This window comes from Aythya marila (assembly GCF_965140915.1).
Source record: "Aythya marila genome assembly, chromosome: 2".
NCBI lineage: Eukaryota > Metazoa > Chordata > Aves > Anseriformes > Anatidae > Aythya > Aythya marila.
In genome coordinates, this window is record NC_139043.1 from 156,020,800 (window position 1) to 156,041,289 (window position 20,490).

The 20,490-nt window shown below is 59.8% G+C and overlaps 1 protein-coding gene across 3 annotated transcripts; it reads left to right on the forward strand.

Annotated features, from left to right (window-relative positions):
- Positions 1-432: 432 nt before the first annotated feature.
- Positions 433-17,690, forward strand: LOC309874503 (1-phosphatidylinositol 4,5-bisphosphate phosphodiesterase gamma-1-like). 3 transcript variants are annotated; one of them, XM_082752726.1, is made up of 32 exons: positions 442-1,180; positions 4,983-5,132; positions 5,222-5,315; positions 5,431-5,478; positions 6,264-6,348; positions 6,467-6,547; positions 6,634-6,668; positions 7,257-7,329; positions 7,462-7,563; positions 7,646-7,764; positions 7,862-7,947; positions 8,116-8,236; positions 8,338-8,506; positions 8,773-8,892; positions 9,099-9,206; positions 9,326-9,513; positions 9,749-9,949; positions 10,213-10,332; positions 10,931-11,114; positions 11,455-11,532; positions 12,239-12,342; positions 12,556-12,652; positions 12,884-12,950; positions 13,599-13,762; positions 13,962-14,058; positions 14,185-14,409; positions 14,661-14,809; positions 15,422-15,536; positions 15,695-15,856; positions 16,068-16,156; positions 16,268-16,452; positions 16,534-17,690. In XM_082752726.1, the coding sequence occupies exons 1-32, from the start codon at positions 961-963 to the stop codon at positions 16,583-16,585; spliced, it is 3,888 nt and encodes a 1,295-aa protein (XP_082608852.1). In that variant the 5' UTR covers positions 442-960; the 3' UTR covers positions 16,586-17,690. The 3 variants fall into 3 exon arrangements, with proteins under 3 accessions (XP_082608853.1, XP_082608854.1, XP_082608852.1); XM_082752727.1 differs by lacking the exons at positions 15,422-15,536; positions 15,695-15,856; positions 16,068-16,156; positions 16,268-16,452; positions 16,534-17,690 and adding an exon at positions 13,545-13,569 and having other exon boundaries at positions 433-1,180; positions 13,655-13,762; positions 14,661-14,803; XM_082752728.1 differs by lacking the exons at positions 15,422-15,536; positions 15,695-15,856; positions 16,068-16,156; positions 16,268-16,452; positions 16,534-17,690 and adding an exon at positions 13,545-13,569 and having other exon boundaries at positions 433-1,180; positions 13,658-13,762; positions 14,661-14,803.
- Positions 17,691-20,490: the final 2,800 nt, after the last annotated feature.

The window sequence follows — 20,490 nt, forward strand, 5'->3', positions numbered from 1 at the left end:
TCCACCACCCCCCCTTGCTCACGGAGCCCCCACCCTCTGCAGCCCCCGACCCCGCTGCCGCGTCCCCCTTGGGCGAAGCCAGCACCCACCCCGTCCCCAAGGTGCCCCATCCCTGGGGTGCCCCCCAGTTGTCTGTAGGGCCTGGGGACACCCCCCTTCAGGAGCCCTTCCCCGGTTCGCCTTCCTCTAGATGTCACCCTCAGCCGCCTCTTCCGTCGCTGCGATTTTCCTTTCTCCAAGATCCTGCATTTTTTTTTTTTTTTTTTTAAATTCCTTTCTGATCTCTTTCCGGCCATGTGTGATTGCAGTTTCCTCTGGGCGTCCATTTCATCAGCCCGAAATTAAGGAGCGGAGAGGGGCAGCGGGCGACCGGCGAGAGCGAACCTCCCCCCCCCTTTTCCTATCCCCTCACCCCATCCCAAAAAAAAAAAAAACAAACCCACCACCCGCATCCCACCCTGGGGGGTCCCCGAAGACCCCACACCCTAAGCCGGGCACCCCGAACCCCTCGCCTCCCCTCCTCACCCCTCTCCCCTCTTTGCACGGAGGCCGGGGATCCTCCGGCTCCTCTCCGCTTGCTTTTGGGGTGATTTTGCTTTTTCGGGGCGCTCGCTCCCGCGGCCTTTTTTTTTTTTTTTTTTTGCCACCCTCTCCTTTTTTTTTTTGGCCCCGCCGAGGTGTCCGTCCCCGAGGCCTTGAGGTGGCCGGATGGTTTGTAGCCCTCCGGCTCTGAAGCCGTCCCCCGTCTCTCCTCGCCACCGCTGGATGCCAACGCCGGAGCCGGGGCCGCACGGCGAGAAGGTCGCGGCGCCTCCAACCCGAGCCTCCCACCCCGACGCCGGGGGAATCGGCAGCAGAGGAAACCCGTGCTCGGAGCAAATCCCCGGGGAGGCTTCGTTTTTTCCCTTTCATGCATGAGACAACTCCGCGGCTCCGGCGGGCGATGGCCACGCAGTGAAGATGTCCGTCTCCAGGCTCAACAGCGTCAATGGCTTTTTGGAGGACGGCAGGATGGAGGCGGGGGACATGGGCAGGATCCTCCGCTGCCTGGAGATGGGCACCGTCCTCACCTTGTTCTACCAGAAGAAGTCGCAGAGGCCGGAGCGAAGGACCTTCCAGGTCAAGCTGGAAACCCGGCAGATCATCTGGAGCCGGACGCCTGAGAAGGTGGAAGGGGACAGTGAGTATCGGTGGCGGTGGTTGGGGACGGGTTGGCGGGGTGCGTGGTCCCCGTGGGATGTCCTGCCCCGATGGGGTGATCTGCTGCCGTGGGGTGCATGGCCATGGTGGGGTGTTCTACCCCGGTGGGATGCCCAAATGTGGTGGGATTCCTGGTTTTGGGGTGCCTGGAAATATTGGGATGTCCTACCATGGTGGGATGTCCTACTACAGTGGGATTCCCAGATGTAGTGGGATACCAGGATTTGGGGCACCTGGCCATACTGGGATCTCTTACTATGGTGAGATGTTCTATAAGGATAGGATGTTCTACCCCAGTGGGATGTTCTACCCCAATGGGATGTTCTACCCCGTTGGGATGCCCAGATGTAGTGGGATACCAGGATTTGGGGCACCTGGCCATACTGGGATCTCTTACTATGGTGAGATGTTCTATCAGGATGGGATGTTCTACCATTTGTGGGATGTTCTACCCCAGTGGGATGTTCTACCCCGGTGGGATGCCAAAATGTGGTGGGATTCCTGGTTTTGGGGTGCCTGGCCATACTGGGATGTCCTACCATGATGGGATATCCTACTACAGTGGGATGTTCTGCCAAGGTAGGATGTTCTACCACGGTGGGATGCCTGGCCATGATGGGATGCCCAGAGGTGCAAATGCACTCGCCTCCTCCATCCCAGCTCCTCTCGGCCCTAAATTGCCATGGGGCTTGAACTGCTGCCGTGTCCGTCCTGGGATTTGATACCTTAGAAAGGGGATAAAGGGACCATCTGCTGCCTCACCTCCTGGGGGTGTTTGTAACCCCCAAACTGGCACCAGACCTCGCTGCCCATGGGGTTCCCGGGCTCCTGGGGAAGGCAGGCCGGGTGGGGTGGTCACGGTGGTGGCCCCATGCGACGTAAACGGGGCTGAAATGCAAAATTTGGATGGTGCCCAAGCTGGTGGGGACTGGAAGCAGCAAGGACTCATCGAATCACCCTTTGGGGAGAGGGGATTTGGGGGCTGAGCGCCAGCTTGTGGGGTGCCACCAAGCACAAAGGGGCACAGGAGGGGACCGGCTGGTCCCTCGTGGCCAGCTGATGTCCCCTGCAGGTTTTTTCCCCCATGGCCTTTGTAGGGAAGAGCTCGTTCCCTGCTCGCGGAAATAGCGCCTTTCCGGCTCCTTGTTTTTATTCGGGAGCACCGCACACAGCCAGGTCGGGAACTCGGCGCCGCTTTCCCCTTGCCATAGATCTCCTGCCTCAGTTTCCCCAATCAGTGCCCGGCCTCTCCCACACAACAACACAAAACCTCCCTCTGGGAATGCGTGAGCGTCCTCTGAGGTCATCCAAGAGGGAAAAGAAAAAAAGAGGAAAACCCCTAAAAATGTTATAATCCTTCCATCCAACCCCACCACCTGCTTCCCCAGCGGGGCTGGGAGCAATCCCAGTCCTGGCATGGGGCTGGAGCACCTTCACCAACCCTCTCCAGCCCCATTTGGGATTTTTCGGAGGCTCTGGGACCTTCAGCTTCGCTCCCGAACCTCACGCCTGCCCGGGCCATTTCAAATCCTCTCTTCTCACCCGGCTTGAGAAGGGATTAGCGAGAAAACCGACAGAGCTGATGTCTCTGTTAGGAGGCAGGACGGGGATCCTGGTTCTGCTGGAGATGCCCCGCGCCCTGCAGGCTAATTACACGCTTCGTTAAGCTGCTGTTAAGACGCGTGGCCACGCGGATGGGGTCCCCCCGGCGCGGCAAGGAGATGCTCTGCAGCTTCAAGGTTAAGAGCTACAGGGGAGCGTGGTGTCCGGCTTTGCCTCCAAAATTCATCTCTTCCCAGGTTGTTTCCAGTCCCTGGCAACCCCAAAAACATTTTGGAGGGGTGGTTTGCAACTTGGTGACGGCTAACTAGGACTCACCCCTTCGTCCTTGCTGATGCCAGATGATTAGAAATAGGATGGTTTTGGGGAGGAGAAAACCCAGGTTTGGTTTCACACCTCTGGCCTGGGAGGAAATCTTTTATTTCAGGTTTTAAATCAGCTCCTCAGCCTCACAGGGAGCCCTCGGGGACGTGACCGCCCGGTCCTTCACACAGGGGCTCCCACAGGAAGGACCAAGGCGACCCCGAGGGGACACAACTCGGCCACCCCGTGGCATGTCCCAGGCCAGCGGCATCCCTCCAGCCACCTCAGTTTGCTTTCCTCTCCTGCATTCGGGAAAATCCCAGGCTCTCAGCCTGGCTAAAAGCTGCTGGGCAAACCCTGGCCCTACAGCACCCGGGAGCCACAACCTCCCCGAGATGTAAAGCCTTTGCAACGTGCTGCTCGCTTTGCATGAGAAGAGAGGAGGGATTTTCGCAGCTGGAACTGGCTTCCAGCATGTTTTAATCACCGGGACCCCGGAGACAATGCAGGGAGGAGTTTGGAGACATACTTCTGCCATGATCCCTGCAAATCCGCTGCAGATGTGGTTTCCAGGAAGCCGCCAGCGCGTTGCATTGTGCTGCACACTGCTCCCTCGCCGGGAGGCTGGGGCCAACACCGGGTCCTGGCTGCTTTAGCACCCGTCGGCAGAGCCCCCAGCATCTCACCCCGCTGCCACGGGCACGTCTGGGGACACACACCCGGTTCCTATCCTACAAAAGGGTGTCTGGCCCTGAATATCCACCCGGTTGAGCTCAGGACACCACCGTAAGTTAGCTTTGAGCCACAAGCCATGGATCTGTGCACTGAGGGTGGCACCCAGTTTCCTTTTCCCAAAATCACACGCCTGGGTACAGACCCCATGAGCATCGCTTTGCCGCCGAGCACTCACAGCCTGCCCTGGCCCGCGAAAGTTGGCTCGCGTTCCTCCCAGGGAAGGCTGGATAAAGCCACCAGTGTTTTCCGGAGCCTTTTCCGCCAAGAAAAACGACCCCGCACCTCTTTTCCCTCTGCCTTTCACTGAATCGGCCCCGTTTCTCCCCCATCCCTTATCCTTCCACACCTCCTCCAGCTTTTTCCCCTCGGCTCCGGCACCCTGCACTCCAGCCCCACCGCCACGTAGGAAGCAGCCGGAGCCGGGCTGGAAATTCTCCGGGAAATGACCCATTTCCTGCAGGACAATGACCCTGCGTGGTGTCCGGCCACCCTCAGCCACACAAAGCCCTTTCCGGAGCCGAGCTCTGCCCGGGAGCAATGCCCGTGGGAAGAGGGACGGGTTCGAGTGTCAGAATCGATCCCCGAATATCATTATCCCGCTCGATCCCCGAATTTTATTATTCTGCTCCCACCACTGGACGTGTCCGCTGTGCGCAAGCAGGGGGGATGGAAATCCCCCTTTTGGCAATGTGGTGGTGAGGAAGACCACGGTCCGGAAACCCAACCCTCCTGGCTTTATATAGCGAGATAATGAGAGAGCAACGCGGCAGGAAAGAAACGCCCTGCGGTCCGGGCTGCAAATTGCCACCTTTGGGCAGAAATCTTCTATTAAAAGATGAGCTCGGCCCGTCCCAGAGCTTGGGGTTTGTCTCGAAGAGGGGAAGGCGGCTGGAGGGATTGTAGGGCCAGGATGGGAAAGGCTGAGCTGGGAGGAGACATGGCACCCGTGGTGCCATCACACTAGTGGACACGTCACTGCAGGGCTGCGGGGACATCTCCCTTGGGGGACACACGGCCACAGCACCCAAAGTGCCATGGGGACGTCCTCTCGTGGGGACAAGGTTCCCCAAAGGACACGTGGTTTCTACGCAGTCCCACCTCCCACAGCCTCCCCGAGCCCCGCGCGTGGCTCCGCGGTGGCAGGGCGGCAGGGGACAGTCCCGTGTCCAACTCTGTCCCCGCAGTCGACATTCGGGAGATCAAGGAGATCCGCCTGGGGAAGAACTCGCGGGACTTTGAGCGCTACCCCGAGGACGCCCGCAAGCTCGACTTCACCATGTGCTTCATCATCCTCTACGGGATGGATTTCAGGCTGCGGACGCTCAGCGTGGCCGGTGCGTGGTCCCCTCTCACCCTTGTGGCCATCCTGGGGGTGCCGTCTCCCCCATCCCGGCTTCACCACCCTCTCCTCTTCCTCCTCCAGCTTTCTGCGAGGAGGACATCAACCTGTGGATAACAGGCCTCAACTGGCTGGTGGCGGACACCCAGAAAGCCCAGACCCCGCTGCAGATCGAGAGGTGAGGAGGGACGGTCGGTCCCATTTCTTGGGGGTCTGGAAGGATGAAGGATGAACCCCCCCGGGTATGGTCCCCCAGGCTGAGCGCTGTCTGTTTGTCCTTCCCTTCCTCCCAGGTGGCTGAGGAAACAGTTTGATGGGATGGACCGGTCGCGGGAAGGCAGGTGAGCACCATGTGGGGAAACAGCCGATGGGCTCAGCATGCAATGGCCAAAACGTCCCCGTCCTTCTTCTCACAGGGATGTTTTACCAAAGGGCAAAAGTTTGGGAAATGCCAAAATGCCGCAATACCCTGGCCTCGCCTTGCAAGGCTTTGTTGGTCTTGGATGGGGCCGAATCCTCCCAGCTGTGCCCCAAATCTGGAGGCTGGGAGCAGGGGATGTGGGGTGAGGCAGTGTTGGTTTATTTGGGGTGCCCAAAGGCACCTAAAAACAGTCTGGAGTGCGGGTCCCTTCCTTGCTGCTGTAGGGACAGCAGGGACCCAAATGTCCTCGTGCCCGCTGCAGCACCAGGAGGGGATGGGCCATTAATGCAGCCCATAAAAATCCTGTTGATATAGTAAAAAAAAAACAAATAAACAAACAAAAACCACAAAGCAAGGGAATGTGGACTTAATTATGGAGATGGGGATAGGGATAATTACGGTATCCAGATGTGACAGATGCCCAGCAGCAGTGTCCCCGTCCCCAATCTTCTGCTCAGGGCTCTCACGCTCACACCAGACCCTTCTAAATTATAAAGAAAAAGGGTAAAAAGGCTTCTTCTAAAAAAAATTAGAGAGCGCTGTGCACTTGTAGGGATCCAGAGCCTGGCAGAGCGGGAACCCCAAGCCAGAGCCAGGGCTGGTGCTGGGATTTGGGGTCAGTTTGGGGGCTCCTTCCTCTGTGGGTGTCCCTTGGGGTCCCAGTGGCTCCGGCCGGTGCCCTGACACCAGTTCACCCTCCCGCAGCATCACGGTGAAGGACCTGAAGGCCATGCTGCCCCAGGTGAACTACCGCGTGCCTAACATGAGGTTCCTGCGGGACAAGCTCGTGGTAAGACCCACATTTTGTGGGGAGCGGGGCTTCGAGTCCCCGCAACAGGGCTGGAGCCGGCCCCGCTGTCACTGGATGCCCCTACACCAACCCCCCTCTCTCACACCCTGCCCCACAGGAGGTGGAAGCCAGGAACGAGATGACCTTCTCCCACTTCATCCAGTTCTACAAAAACCTGATGTTCGACGCGCAGAAGTCGGTAAGAGCCGCGATCCGTCCCCCTGAGCATCCCTACCCCGCAGCACGTCCCCGGCCGTCTCAGCCCCGTTCCCTTTTGCCTTGCAGGTCATCGAGCAGCTGGAGCTCTCCTTCCCCCTGAGGTGAGTCCCGGGAGCCCCACGGCTCCCATCCAGCCCCACCACCAAGGGTGGGAGCTGTCAAGGGGGCAAACCCCGGGATAGAGGAGGTCCCGGTGGATGCACGCATCCCTGGAGCATCGCCCAGTGCCCGGGGTGCAGGGAGCGGGGAAGACAAACGTGGTCTGAGGGGCAGGGATGGGAGAAAGGGTGAGAGAAAGGATGGGAGTGGAAACGTGAGTGCAAATGGAGATGGGAGCAGAAACGAGAGCAGGGACTCTTACCCCAAATTCTTTGCTCTGAGGGCGGTGAGGGACTGCAGGGCCAGGGGATGCAGTGATGTAGTTTGCCGCCTGCTTCCCCACATCCTTGGGCATCCTCGTGCCCAGCTCTCCTGGCTCATGGGGTGCCACTGGGAGTGTTTGCACGGCCAGCACCCAGCAGCTCAGGCTTCCCCTGGGCTACTCTTTCCCAAATCCCTTTCCCAGCTTCTGCTGCGGGCAGGAGCAGGGCAGGAGCTGAGGACATCAGGGGCTGAACCGCAGGTGGGCAGCAGTGGCATCTGCCCCGACTTCTGCACCCAGTTCCCCTGACGGCCCCTCTGTGCCCCAGGAACGTGGACCGCCCCGAGCTCTGCCAGGTCTCCCTCTACGACTTCCAGAAGTTCCTGCTGCACGACCAGAAGGTTGGTTGCCCTTTGAGACCCCCCCGGGGATCCCTTTCGGTCCCAGTCTCGAGGATCTCCATGGGATGCCCCAGCCCAGCTGCTGCACCGCCGTGGCTCCCCCCGTAACGCCAGCCGTGTTTGCACCCCCAGGAGCCCTGGGCCAGCGACGTGGGCATGGTGAGGGACTACATGTGCTCCTACCTCAAGGATGGCTCCAACGATGCAGCAGACCCCTCCTTCCAGCTGGATGAGGTGGGTGGCCCCGTGTGGCACCTGCCCGGGGAGACCTCCTCATCCCCAGCGAGCCCTGACCTCTCTGCTTCCCCCCCTCCAGTTCCTCACCTACCTCTTCTCCAAGGAGAACATGGTGATGGACCCCAAGTACGAGCGCGTGGTGCCCGAGGAGATGAATCACCCTCTGTCCCAGTACTGGATCTCCTCCTCCCACAACACGTAAGAATGGGGTGGGCTCACTTCGGGGACCCCCACGAGCATCTCTTCTTGGCCAGGGCAGCCCCAGCTGCTGAGCATCCCTCTCGCTCCTCCGCAGGTACCTGACGGGGGACCAGTTCTCCAGCGAGTCCTCCCTGGAGGCGTACGCCCGCTGCCTGCGCATGGGCTGCCGCTGCATTGAGTGTGAGTCCCCCCCAGCACCCAAAATTGCATCAGATGGACCATCCCGCTCACCCATCCCATGGCAAAGGGAAGAGGGGAGCCTTCCAATTTCTTTCGGGGTCCCAAAAACATCGTTCTGGTGCACAGTTAGTGGCCAGCATGCGTTAACCAAGGTGTCTCCCCCTTCAGTGGACTGCTGGGATGGCCCGGATGATCTCCCCATCATCTACCACGGCCACACGCTCACCTCCAAGATCAAGTTCCTGGATGTGCTGCACACCATCAAGGAGCACGCCTTTGTCACATCCGAGTAAGCCCTGGCTCCCCCGAGACAGACCAGTTTTTGGCTGCTCAAATTCCCCCTCTCCTTCGTCTTCATCCCAAGCCACCTTTCCCACCTGCTTCCTCCAGGTTCCCCATCATCCTCTCCATCGAAGATCACTGCAGCATTGTCCAGCAGAGGAACATGGCTTCGCACTTCAAGAAGGTCTTCGGGGACATGCTGCTCACCAAGCCGGTTGACATCAACGCCGACGAGCTGCCTTCACCCACCCAGCTCAAGAAGAAGATCCTAATCAAGGTGTGGAGCCAGGCACCATCCCAAAGCCCTTGTCTGCAGGAGGGTCAAAGACTGTATTGGGCTGGGGGACAACCCTAAATCTTGGGGCTTAGAAGCAAGCTCTCTCCATGCACAGGCAGTGGGATGTGAGGGTTGTCTGCAAGAGGAGATCTGCGGGGAATGGGAGGTGGTGGTGATGGTGGACCTGTGGATACTTAGGGCTGGGATCTCAGCATGATGGGGACACCATGCCCCCTGCTGAGCTCCCATTCCTGGCCTGTCCCCAGCACAAAAAACTGGTCGAAGGGAACCTGTATGAGGAGGTCTCCACTGCCAGTTACTCAGAGAACGACATCAGCAACTCCATCAAGAACGGCATCCTCTACCTCGAAGACCCCATTGACCACGTAAGTGTCTCTGCCATTGACGGCCAGGGGCAGAGCAGGACCTGTAAGATGGGGATGCCCTAGCAGGGCAGAGCACCAAGCTTTGGGGTGGGCATGGGGTACTGGTGCAACACCACATGGAGGGATGCAAGGCAGAAACGGGCGTCTCAAATCCCTGTGCCTCCACGCCACCATCCTGTCTTGGTGATGCTCTTCCTCCCTCCCAGACCTGGAGCCCACATTATTTTGTCCTGACGAGCAACAAGATCTACTACTCAGAGGAGACGTCCCGCTACCAGTTCAATGAGGATGAGGAGGAGGTGGAGCAGAAGGAGGTGCGTGGGGGGCAGGATTTCCACAAGAACGGGGAGAGGGCGGCGATACCCTCGTCGATGGCAGCTTCTCAGGAGGACACTGACCTTGGGGTGTCTCTGGTTTCCTGGTGGACTTGCAGGAGTTTAACAACAACGAGCTGCACTTCACGGAGAAGTGGTTCCACGGGAAGCTGGGAGGTGGCCGCGATGGGAGGCAGATCGCCGAGAAACTGCTGCACGAGTACTGCACCGAGACGGGTGGCAAGGACGGCACCTTCCTGGTGCGCGAAAGCGAGACCTTCGTGGGCGACTACACCCTCTCCTTCTGGTAGGAGGCCTGGTCTTGTCCCCGTGGGGTGGAAGGCAGGATCACAGCTTCCCCAAGCCACCAGGCATCTGGTGGCTGCCTCCTGCAGGCCCCGGTTTGGAGGCAGAAATGAAGTTTTGAGGGAAAAGCCACCTTTTTGAGCACTGTGGTGCCCTGAACCTGATTATCCCCAAGCACAACGTGTCATGGTCATGGATATGAATTGACTTGCTCCCATCTTGTCTCCCCGTGGCAGGAGGTCGAACCGCGTGCAGCACTGCCGGATCCACTCGCGGCAGGAGGCTGGTGCCACCAAGTTCTACCTGACGGACAACCTGGTCTTTGACAGCCTCTACAGCCTCATCTGCCACTACCGCGAGGTGCCGCTCCGCTGCAACGAGTTCGAGATGCGCCTCACTGACCCCGTGCCCCAGCCCAACGCCCACGAGAGCAAAGAGTGAGGGTGAAACCTGGCCCCTTGGTCCCTTGGGTCCACCATCTTCTTCCACTATGTGTCCCACCCTTGGGTCCACCATCTTCTTCCACCACTTGTCCCACCCTTGGGTCCACCATCCTCTTCCACCACTTGTCCTGCCTTGGGTCCACCATCTTCATCCCTCCCCGTGCTGGCTCCGATACAGCTGGTGTCACATTTGGGGTGCTCCCTGGGACGCGGGGATGCCATTGCCAGCCCTCTGCCTCCTTCTTGTGCCTGCCCAGGTGGTACCACGCCAGCCTGACGCGCCTGCAGGCTGAGCACATGCTGATGCGAGTCCCGCGGGACGGAGCCTTCCTGGTGCGCAAGCGCAGCGAGCCCAACTCCTACGCCATCTCCTTTCGGTGAGTGCGGCCATCCCGGCACTGGGGAGCACTGGGCCCCCAGTACTGGTGGGACCTAGCCCAGGGCCCTGAGGAGAGGCTGCGAGAGCTGGGGCTGCTCGGCCTGGAGAGGAGGAGGCTCAGGGGAGCTCCCCCACATCCCTGTGGCCCTGTAGGGTGCGAGGGGCTGGGGCCGGGCTCTGCTCAGGGGGGGCCCAGGACCAGCCTGGAGCCCAGGAGGCTCCCCCTGGCCCCCAGACAGCACTGCTGGGCCAAGAGGGTGCTGGAGCCGTGGCACCGGGACCAGGAGCTGGGGGCTCCTCTTTGGGGGCTCCCCGAACCCACCAGGCCTCGGGGCTGGGCACCCTGCTGTGGCAGGGGTTGACCTGATGGCCCTGAGGTGCCTCCAACCTCCATCACTCCCAGCTTCTTTGGGGACACCACGTCTACGTGCTGCTCCCATGGGTGGGACACCCTGGCTGTGGTGACGGTGAAGCCACATCCTCGGGGCTCTCACACCAGCAGCACCCCACACCCATTTACCTCCTGCCCGTCCCCCCTTTTTTGAGGTGGGGTCCGGCCACCCCTCACAGTTCCCCCTTGGCTTTCTTGGCCCCAGGGCGGAGGGGAAGATCAAGCACTGCCGCATCCAGCAGGAGGGCCGGCTCTTCATGCTGGGCAGCTCGGCTGAGTTCGAGAGCCTCGTGGACCTCGTCAGCTACTACGAGAAGCACCCGCTCTACCGTAAGATGAAGCTGCGCTACCCCATCAACGAGGAGACCCTGGAGAAGATGGGCACCACCGTGAGTGCTCCCAGTGGTGGGGACAACGGGGACGGGGGCTCTGTGCCATGCTATCCATCCCCATCTCCATCAAGGTGGGAAGGTCTCCAGCTGTCCCAAATCTTTGGGACAACAAAGATTTGCCCAAAGGCCAACCCAAACCAGCCAAGTTGTAATCTACTGTCATTGTCCCTGGCTATGGCCAGGCATCTGTGCCAAACATAAGTCCCCTTCGATGAGTTTTAAAGGTTCATTGGGTCCTTGTCAGCCTCCTCTCGGCCACCCATGGTGGCCCAACTTCATGAGTGTTCCCTCAGTGTCCCCACAGCCAGGTAACCTGCCTTGATGTCTCTCCTTGCAGGAGCTGGACTATGGAGCTCTGTACGAGGTGCGGACACCCCACTTCTATGTGGAGGCCAACAAGATGCCAATGGCCAGGGTAAGAGGCTGAGCTGGTGTCCCCAGGAGGTGCAGGGTGGTGGGACATAGCGATTCTGGTGCTGGGGCTCCTGGAGGGTTCCTCTACCACATCTCCCACCACGAACCTGAGCAAGCCCCAACAGCAAGGATGCCTTGATGGGTCCCCTTACACTGGGGAGAACCCAAAAAGAGCAGCTTTAGGGTCATTTCCCAGCTGGTGCACTCTCCATCCTTGGAGGTTTTCAGAACCAGGCTGTTCTCAGAGCTGACCCTGAAGGAGCCCTGAGGTCCCTTCCCTGTGACCCTACAATCCCATGGTCCAGCACTACTGTGCTTTCAAAGTCCTTTTGCAGCAAAACAGCCCTCAGGCTAAGATCAGACATAGGAAGACTTAACCCAAAGGGGTTTCTTCCAGGGGGGTGTGGGAATATCAGGGGATAATCCCCTTGAGTGAAACAGGAAAAAAAAAAATGGGAACCCAGAAGAGAAACGTGGTGGTTGCATGGATCCACGGGCACTTCTTGTCCTCTCTAACATATCTCACTTTTGGGATGGGCTTTTAGGGGACAATGGGGGGTTGGGCACCCAGGAGTGCCAACCCTGGGTCACGACAACCCCCGTGCATCATTGTGGGGGCTGAGTGAGCAGCGCTGCCCATCGGCATCCCCAAACTGGGCATCCCAGGCTGGGTGGTGACACGTGTGTCCCTCTCCCTGGTGGCCTAGTGCACGGTGAAGGCTCTTTACGACTACAAAGCCCAGCGGGAGGACGAGCTGTCGTTCTGCAAGCAGGCCATCATCCACAACGTCGACAAGCAGGACGGGGGCTGGTAAGGGTGGTCCAGTGCCCTGGGCAGCATCACGGCGGGCAGGGGCGGTGGGTTTTCCTGCGGGTCTTCCTGCGGTGGGTTTTAACAACCTTCTTTTCTGTCCCTCTCCCCCTTCCTTCCTTCTCCGACTGCTCCCCGACATCGCATGCGGCGTTAACACCCCCTGTCCCCCCAGAATTTGTCCGCTTGCCTTGATCCTCTCACCCCTTGCAGGTGGCGGGGGGACTACGGGGGCAAGAAGCAGCTGTGGTTCCCGGCCAACTACGTGGAGGAGATCGTCAGCACGCAGGCACAGGAGCAGGATGAAGCTGTGAGTACGATGTCCCCGTGTCACCTCCCTTCTCCAATGCACCTGGGACCAAAGCCACCTGAGATGCTTCCAACACCAGTCCAGCCCAGACCCTTCTCCGGAGGCTGTGGGGTGCTCCAGGCTCAAGCCATGCTGTGTTTTTTTTGACTTTTGCTCAGACTTGGCCAATTTGGAGGGCTGGATGGAGGCTTGGCCACCACCTACCTCTCCCTCTTCTTTCTTCTCTTGCAGTCATCCGAAAACAGCCCCCTGGGGAACTTCCTGAAGGGCTTCATCGACGTGCCATCCTGCCACGTGGGTGAGTGTCCCCACCACGTCCCCAATAAGCCTGGGGGGACATTCTGGGGTGGTGCATGCCCCAAGCTGGAGCTCAGCACCATGCGCTGAGGCTCTCCAAACTCATCACACACATGGGGGTGGCTGGTGGTGAACCACGTGCTGATGGGCACTGGCAGCTCTGGCGTGAGGCACGGCTGGCAAAAATATCCAGCCACAGAGAAGGAAAGGCCTCATGCTTGGCACGATGTGCTGGGGGCAATTTTGAGCTGATTTCAGAGGGATTTGGCTGATTTTGGAAGGATTCAGAGGGCTTGATGGTATGAGGGGGGGATATTTACCCCTGGCTCAAAGGAAAATGCATTTTGGAGTGAAAAGCTGAAACCACAAAAAGGGGAAAAAGAGACCATTTTGGGTTGCTGCTTTCACTTCCAGCACATTTTCAGGGACTGACCACAGTTTGATGGGTGTTTGGGTTTGCCTTGCCCACCTTGTGCTTCTCATCGATTTGCAATTTTGGGGAGGACCCTCAAAAGGAGGAGGATCCCGGCGGGTGCTCGGGGAGGGCTGGTGGGGGCCCAGGAGCAGGACCGCTGAGGTTTCGTTTGCTCCACAGAGCCATCCGTTGGGAATGTCTTCAAGTAAAGCCCCCCCTCTGATGTCCTTATAGTTATCTCCAAAGACGGGAGGAGCTCCAAACCATTTGTCTTCACCATCCATTCCCAGCAGATGTCCCACGCAGCCCAGTCGCTGGACGTGGCCGCGGACACGCAGGAGGAGCTCAGCGAGTGGGTGGCCAAGATCCGAGAGGCCACGCAGAACGCCGACGCCAGGGTGAGGGGCCCTGGGGTGCAGCCAGTGGGGGAGGGACATCCTTGTCCCCAGGGGATAGACGCTGGGTGGTGGTGGATGTCCTATCCCGTGGTGGGCAGATGATGGATGAACGATGGTGGTGGACATCCCCGTTGCCTGGTGGACGGTCCCCGGTACCCCTGAGGAGAAAGAGTTTCAGATCCTGTTTTCCCTCGTGCAGATGCAAGAGGGGAAGATCATGGAGCGGAGGAAGAAGATTGCCCTGGAGCTCTCCGAGCTGGTCGTGTACTGCCGCCCAGTGCCGTTTGATGAGGACAGTAAGAGCCGGGCCAAGGGGGCTGGTGGGATCAGGAGGGGAAGAGCCGGGTAGAGGGGAACTGAGCGGTCACGGGGCTCCCAGAGAACCCCACGTCCTCTTCTGATGGCCACCTTGGTGCTTTCAGAGATCGGCACGGACAAGGCGTGCTACCGGGACATGTCCTCCTTCCCGGAGACCAAGGCGGAGAAGTACGCCAACCGCAGCAAGGGCAAGAAGTTCCTGCAGTACAACCGGCGCCAGCTCAGCCGCATCTACCCCAAAGGGCAGCGCCTGGACTCCTCCAACTACGACCCGCTGCCCATGTGGATCTGCGGCAGCCAGCTGGTGGCCCTCAACTTCCAGACGCCCGGTAAATCGTCCTCATCACCACAGGACACCCCAAAAAAATTCACATTTCTGGTGGCTCAGCCACCGGGCCCGTGGTTGGAGGTGGTTTGGATGAGCTCGCCAACCTCTGTCCCCACCTTGATGGGGATATCCCGTGGGTGTTTCGTGCAAAATCCTTCTAGCCAGGGTTGGGGGCTTTCAGCAGGGGGCTTGCCAGGGCTCAGGGACCTTCTGCTTGAGCCCCGGGGCTCAGATCTGCTCTGTCCCCCACAGACAAGCCGATGCAGCTGAACCAGGCGCTCTTCATGCTCGGCGGCCGCAGCGGCTACGTCCTGCAACCCGACATCATGAGGGACGAGACGTTCGACCCCTTTGACAAGAACAGCCTGAAGATCGTGGAGCCCATCACAGTGCAGCTGCAGGCAAGTGGGCAAGGATGGCGAGCCCGTCCCAAGGTGGTCACCATCACAGTTCTTCCTGGGTTTTGGGTCAATTTTTACATGTTTCAGACCCGTGTTTGCTTCGTAGAGTTCAGCACCCCGTGATCTTTCATGGTGTGATCTTTCCAGGAGGAGAACCCCACAATTACACAAAGCTGAGCACAACCTGAGTGAATTTGAGATAGAGATAAAATAGCTAAAACAAGCCCAGAAGCACCTTACCCAACCTTTTGGGTCCTTTTGTGGGATGGGTTGGTTCATAGGCATCTGACTCTCAGGCATGGACAAAGCAAAAGTTTTTCAAATCATTTTGCAGATACGGCAAAAACCAGTCTAAGGCCATAAATAGGTCCTAAATAGGGGATTGGACTCAATGATCTCTTGAGGTCCCTTCCAACCCCTACAATTCAGTGATTCTGTGATAAAAAAAGGTGTGGGGTGGCTCATTATGGCCATGAAGCTTATGGCAAGCCCAAACCAGCCAACCCACAGGAGTTGGAAACCCACTAGCATGAAGAGCCCTTCCTTGACCACAAGGTCATCATATGGCCAGCCCTCACTCTCTTTCTCCTCCTCCTCCTCTTCCTCCTGCAGATCCTCGGCGCCCGGCACCTGCCCAAGAACGGGAGGAGCATCGTGTGCCCCTTTGTGGAGGTGGAGGTGTGTGGCTCCGAGTACGACAACAGCAAGAACAAGACGGACGTCGTAGGTGAGGCTCCATGGGGACATCGGGACACCCTTCAGGGTCCCATTGGGGCCGGGTTTCACGAGGAGCAAAAGGGAAAAGCATCTCCCACCAACGGGGGAGCCATGGTGCTGTGGTGGTGCTGTCCGTGTGTCCAGCCCTGCTCTGTCCTCACCCCCTAGCCGACAACGGCTTCAACCCCGTGTGGCTCTTCAAGCAGTTTGTCTTTGACATCAACAACCCCGAGTTTGCCTTCCTCCGCTTCGTGGTGTACGAGGAGGACATGTTCAGCGACCCCAACTTCTTGGCACAAGCCACCTTCCCCGTCAAGGGTCTCAAAACAGGTACGCTCCCTCCCTCCACGCCCATCATCTTCATCACCCTCAGCCCCTTGGAGACCCAACCGTGGCCACGGCGAGGGGCTGGGACCCGGATAGAGGTCGAGGACTTGTTAGTGCTAGGTCAGGGGTTGGACTGGGTGATTTTGGAGGTCCCTTCCAACCTAGATGATTCTGGGTTTGATTCTGTGAGCTTTTATCATGGTGTCGTGTCCAGGCTACCGGTCGGTGCCGCTGAAGAACAGCTACACCGAGGACCTGGAGCTCGCCGCCCTCCTCATCCACATCGAGATCATCAACGCCAAGGCAGGTGTTGGGGCCAACCCGGGAACCCCTGATCCTCGTTCCCCCGACCCGCAGCCATCTTGGGGCGTCCCGGCCCGCTCCCAAAACCTCACCCTCTTCGTGTCGGAGCAGGAGGAAGACGAGGAGAACCTCTACTCGTCCATCCAACAGCTACGGGACCGCGCCAGCGAGCTCTCCAGCCAGGTCTCCAGCTACGAGCGCACCAACAACTGCGACTCCCGCTACCAGCAGCGCCTCGACGAGCTGCGGGCGGCCCAGGAGCGGCTGATGGAGCTCACCGAAGTCCGAAACCGCAAGTGAGTGCCCCCCCCGAGCTCATCCCCGGACCCTTCTACTCGAATAGGGTCCCTAAACGCCACCCCCTTGCTCCACCCCAGGCTGATGGAGAAGAAGAAGAGGGACCGGCAGCTGGTCACCAAACGCAGCTGAGCCAGGCGGGCTCGAGGCCACCAGCCCCTCGTGGACCTTCCACCCCCTCCCCGCTGCCTCCCACCACCTCCTCTCCTGCTGCAGAGGGACAGGAGGAGGTGGAGGGGGGCCGGATCCGGGCCTCCTCCACCCCATAACAGCCCCCAAAGCCTCCGGGGGGGGCGAAGGTCCCGGAGGTGACAGCGGTGTGACAAATCTGGGGAGAAAAAGGGAGTTTTGAGTGGGTCTGCCTGTGAGGTTTCCCCGTCGGAGGACGTAAATCTCAGACGCCTCGGTGTCACCTCGTGTCCCCGATGTCCCCTGGGGGGGGGTGACATTCCCTCGGGGGGGGGAATCACTGCGACCGATGGGGAAACTGAGGCACGGAGGAGCTCTCCCGGTCCCTATTTGATCCGGGATGGGGCAGGACCAGCCACCTCCCTCCTGGGGACAGTGGGGACAGCGGCATGAGGACGCGTGGGGGACGTTTTGGGGGCAGAGGGGCGTGTTTCGGCCCCCCCACCCCACTATAAATATCTGTATTTTCTTCTTTTATCCAGCCTGTACATATGGCGGGGGGATTGTAGGGGGGGGAGGGCTCTGTGTCAGCACAGTATTAAGGCACGAGGGGACCCCAAAATGTCCAGAGATGTCCCCGAAATGGGAACAAGGCAGCGGGGGGGGGACCCCAAAATATCTGGAGATGTCCCCAGCACAGGAGGTGCCCGGTGCAGGTAAAATTCGGGCACCGAGGCAGCCCTGGGGTGGCTGGGGACGTCCTTGGGGTCACCTGGGGATGGGGACGTTCCTGGGGTCACCCGGGGATGGGGACATCCCTGGGGTCACCTGGGGAGGGGGACGGATCCTGCCGCTCCTTCAAGGTAAGTCCCACAGTTTGGGGCATTTCCTAAAAAAAACGCCAACGAGGGAATCCGTCGGAGGCCCCAAAAAACCCACACAGGACAGGGACGACCCCAAAAATCTCACCTCTGGTCCCCGCGAGGCCAGGATAGGGACTGGGGACATCTCGGGGTGTCCCCCCGGGTCGGGGTGCCCCCATGGGGGTGGGGGTGGGGGATCTGTGTATTCTTTGTATGAAAATAAATCTATTTAGCCAATATTTATACCCCGCTGTCGTGGTCCGGTTCCCCCAGCTCTGCCAGCACTGGGTTATGGGGTTTGGGGTGTCCCCAAAGGGGGTGGTGTCCCCAAAGGGGATGGTGTCCCCAAAGGGGGTGGTGTCCCTAAATGGAGTGGTGTCTCCTTGGGGCCATAGGGACACAGGGACAGCCCATGGGGAAACAGGGCTATGGGACTACGTGCCATAGGGTTATGGGGACACAGGACCCTGGGGACACCTGACTATGGGGACACAGGGATATGGGGCCATGGGGACACAGGGGAAAGAGCTGTAGGGATAGAGGGCTGTGGGACTATGTGGCATAGGGTTATGGGGACACAGGACCATGGGGACACAGGACCATGGGGACACCTGACTATGGGGACACAGGGATATAGGACCATGGGGACACAGAGCTTTGGGGACACAGGGCTATGGGACCATGTGACATAGGGTTATGGGGACACAGTGGACAGGCCATGGAGACACAGGGCTATGGGAGTTATGTGGGATAGAGTTATGGGAACACAGGACCCTGGGGACACCGGACTATGGGGACACAGGGATATGGGGCCATGGGGACACAGGGCTATGGGACCGTGTGACATGGGGTTATGGGGACACAGGACCATGGGGACACTGGGATACAGGGCCAGGGGGACACAGGGCTTTGGGGACACAGGGCTATGGGGACACATGGCCATGGGGACACGGGGATATGGGGCCATGGGGACATAGGGGACAGGCTATGGGGACACAGGACACAGAGCTATGGGGCCACAGGGCTATGGGACTATGCAGTATAGGGTTATGGGGACACAGGACCCTGGGGACACCTGACTATGGGGACACAGGGCTATGGGACTATGTGGCATGGGGTTATGGGGACACAGGACCATGGGGGCACTGAGATACGGGGCCATGGGGACACAGGGCTTTGGGGACACAGGGATATGAAGCCATGGGGACACAGGGCTGTGGGACTATGTGTTATAGGGCCGTGACACCACAGCCCCAAGGGGACCCAGGGCCATGGGCCCATGGCACCACAGCACCCTGAGGGGGGGGCGGGGCTAAAGGCGGTGCGGTCCCGCCCCCCCTCCTCTCTCATTGGGCAGCCGTGGCTCCGCCGCCGCTTCCTATTGGCTGGCCGCCCGGCGCCTGGTGGTTGTGACGGGGCGGACCGGAAGTGCCGGCGTGAGGGGGCTCCGTGAGGGCCGCGGCCGGGGGCCGGTGAGGAGCTAGGGGGGGGACACGGGGACAAGGGGGGGGACACGGGGACACCGGGGGGGACATGGGGACACTGAGGGACATCGCTGGGGTCGCGCTGAGGCACCCCCGGGGGAGTGGAGGGGGTTTCTTGGGGGGTTGAGGGGGTCCCTGGGGATGTGGGGGGGCACAAGGGGGGCCTTGGGGACAGTAGAGGGGCAAAGGGGGGCCCTGGGGACATTGCGGTGGCAGGGGACCTCTGGGAGCAGCAGGGGATAAAGGGGGGAGCTGGGGACAGCAGGGGACAGAGGGGGCCTTGGGGATAGGGGTGTGAAAGAGGGGTCCCTGGGGACATTGGGGTGGCAGAGGGGGGCCTTGGGGACATGGGAGTGGCAGAGGGGGGCCTTGGGGACAGTAGAGGGTCAAAGGGGGGCCCTGGGGGCAGCAGAGGGACAGAGGGGGGGCCTGGGGACATTGGGGTGGCAGGAGACCTCTGGGAGTAGCAGGGGATAAAGGGGGGAGCTGGGGACAGAGGGGGACCCTGGGGACAGGGGGTGGCAGAGGGGGACCCTGGGGACAGCAGGGGACAGAGGGGGTCCTTGGGGATAGGGGTGTGAAAGAGGGGTCTCTGGGGACATTGGGGTGGCAGAGGGGGGCCTTGGGGACAGTAGAGGGACAAAGGGGGGCCCTGGGGGCAGCAGGGGGACAGAGGAGGGGGGCTGGGGACATTGGGGTGGCAGGGGACCTCTGAGAGCAGCAGGGGATAAAGGGGGGAGCTGGGGACAGCAGGGGACAGAGGGGGGCCCTGGGGACCTTGGGGTGGCAGAGGGGGACCCTGGGGACAGCAGGGGAGAGAGGGGTCCCTGGGGGCAGCAGGGTGACAGGGGACCTTTGAGGACATTGGGGTGACAGAGGGGGTACCTGTGGGGACATGGGAGTGGCAGATGGGGGGGCCTTGGGGACAGTAGAGGGACAAAGGGGGGCCCTGGGGGCAGCAGGGGGACAGAGGGGTCCCTTGGGGACAGCAAGGTGGCAGAGGGGGACCCTGAGGACAGCAGAGTGGCAGCCCACCCACCCAGTGCTTCTCCCCCATCCCCGTCATCCCCATCTCCTCCTCCCTCATGTCCCTGTCACCTAGGACGCTTCCCCCGCTGTCCCCACCGTGCCCCCGTCCCCTCCTGCTGCGGGGGGGGGACAGCAAAAAGCCCTCAAAGACCCCAATGCCACCCGTCTGTCTGAACTCACGCTCATTTCTGTCACCCGGGGAGCGAATCACAAAGCTTTTGGTGCCGGCGAGATCAGGAAAATGTTGAATTTGTTCTTGTTTTTCTCTTTGCACGATCAGAAATTAGCTCGATTTTATTTTCTCTATTTTTTGTTTTTCTCTGTTTTTATTTTTCTCTGTTTTTATTTTTCTCTGTTTTTCTGTCCGACAGCTGCCTTCACGTTTCCTGCCGTGAGCCCTTCCACTTCCCTTAACGCCGCCTCTCGATTCCTCCTCTCTCCTCTTTGAAGTTTTAAGAGCTTTTAAGCTCCCTTTTTAATATTAAAACAAGCAGCCTGGGTCCTGTTTCGGTGCGCTATCAGCCAGCAGGGG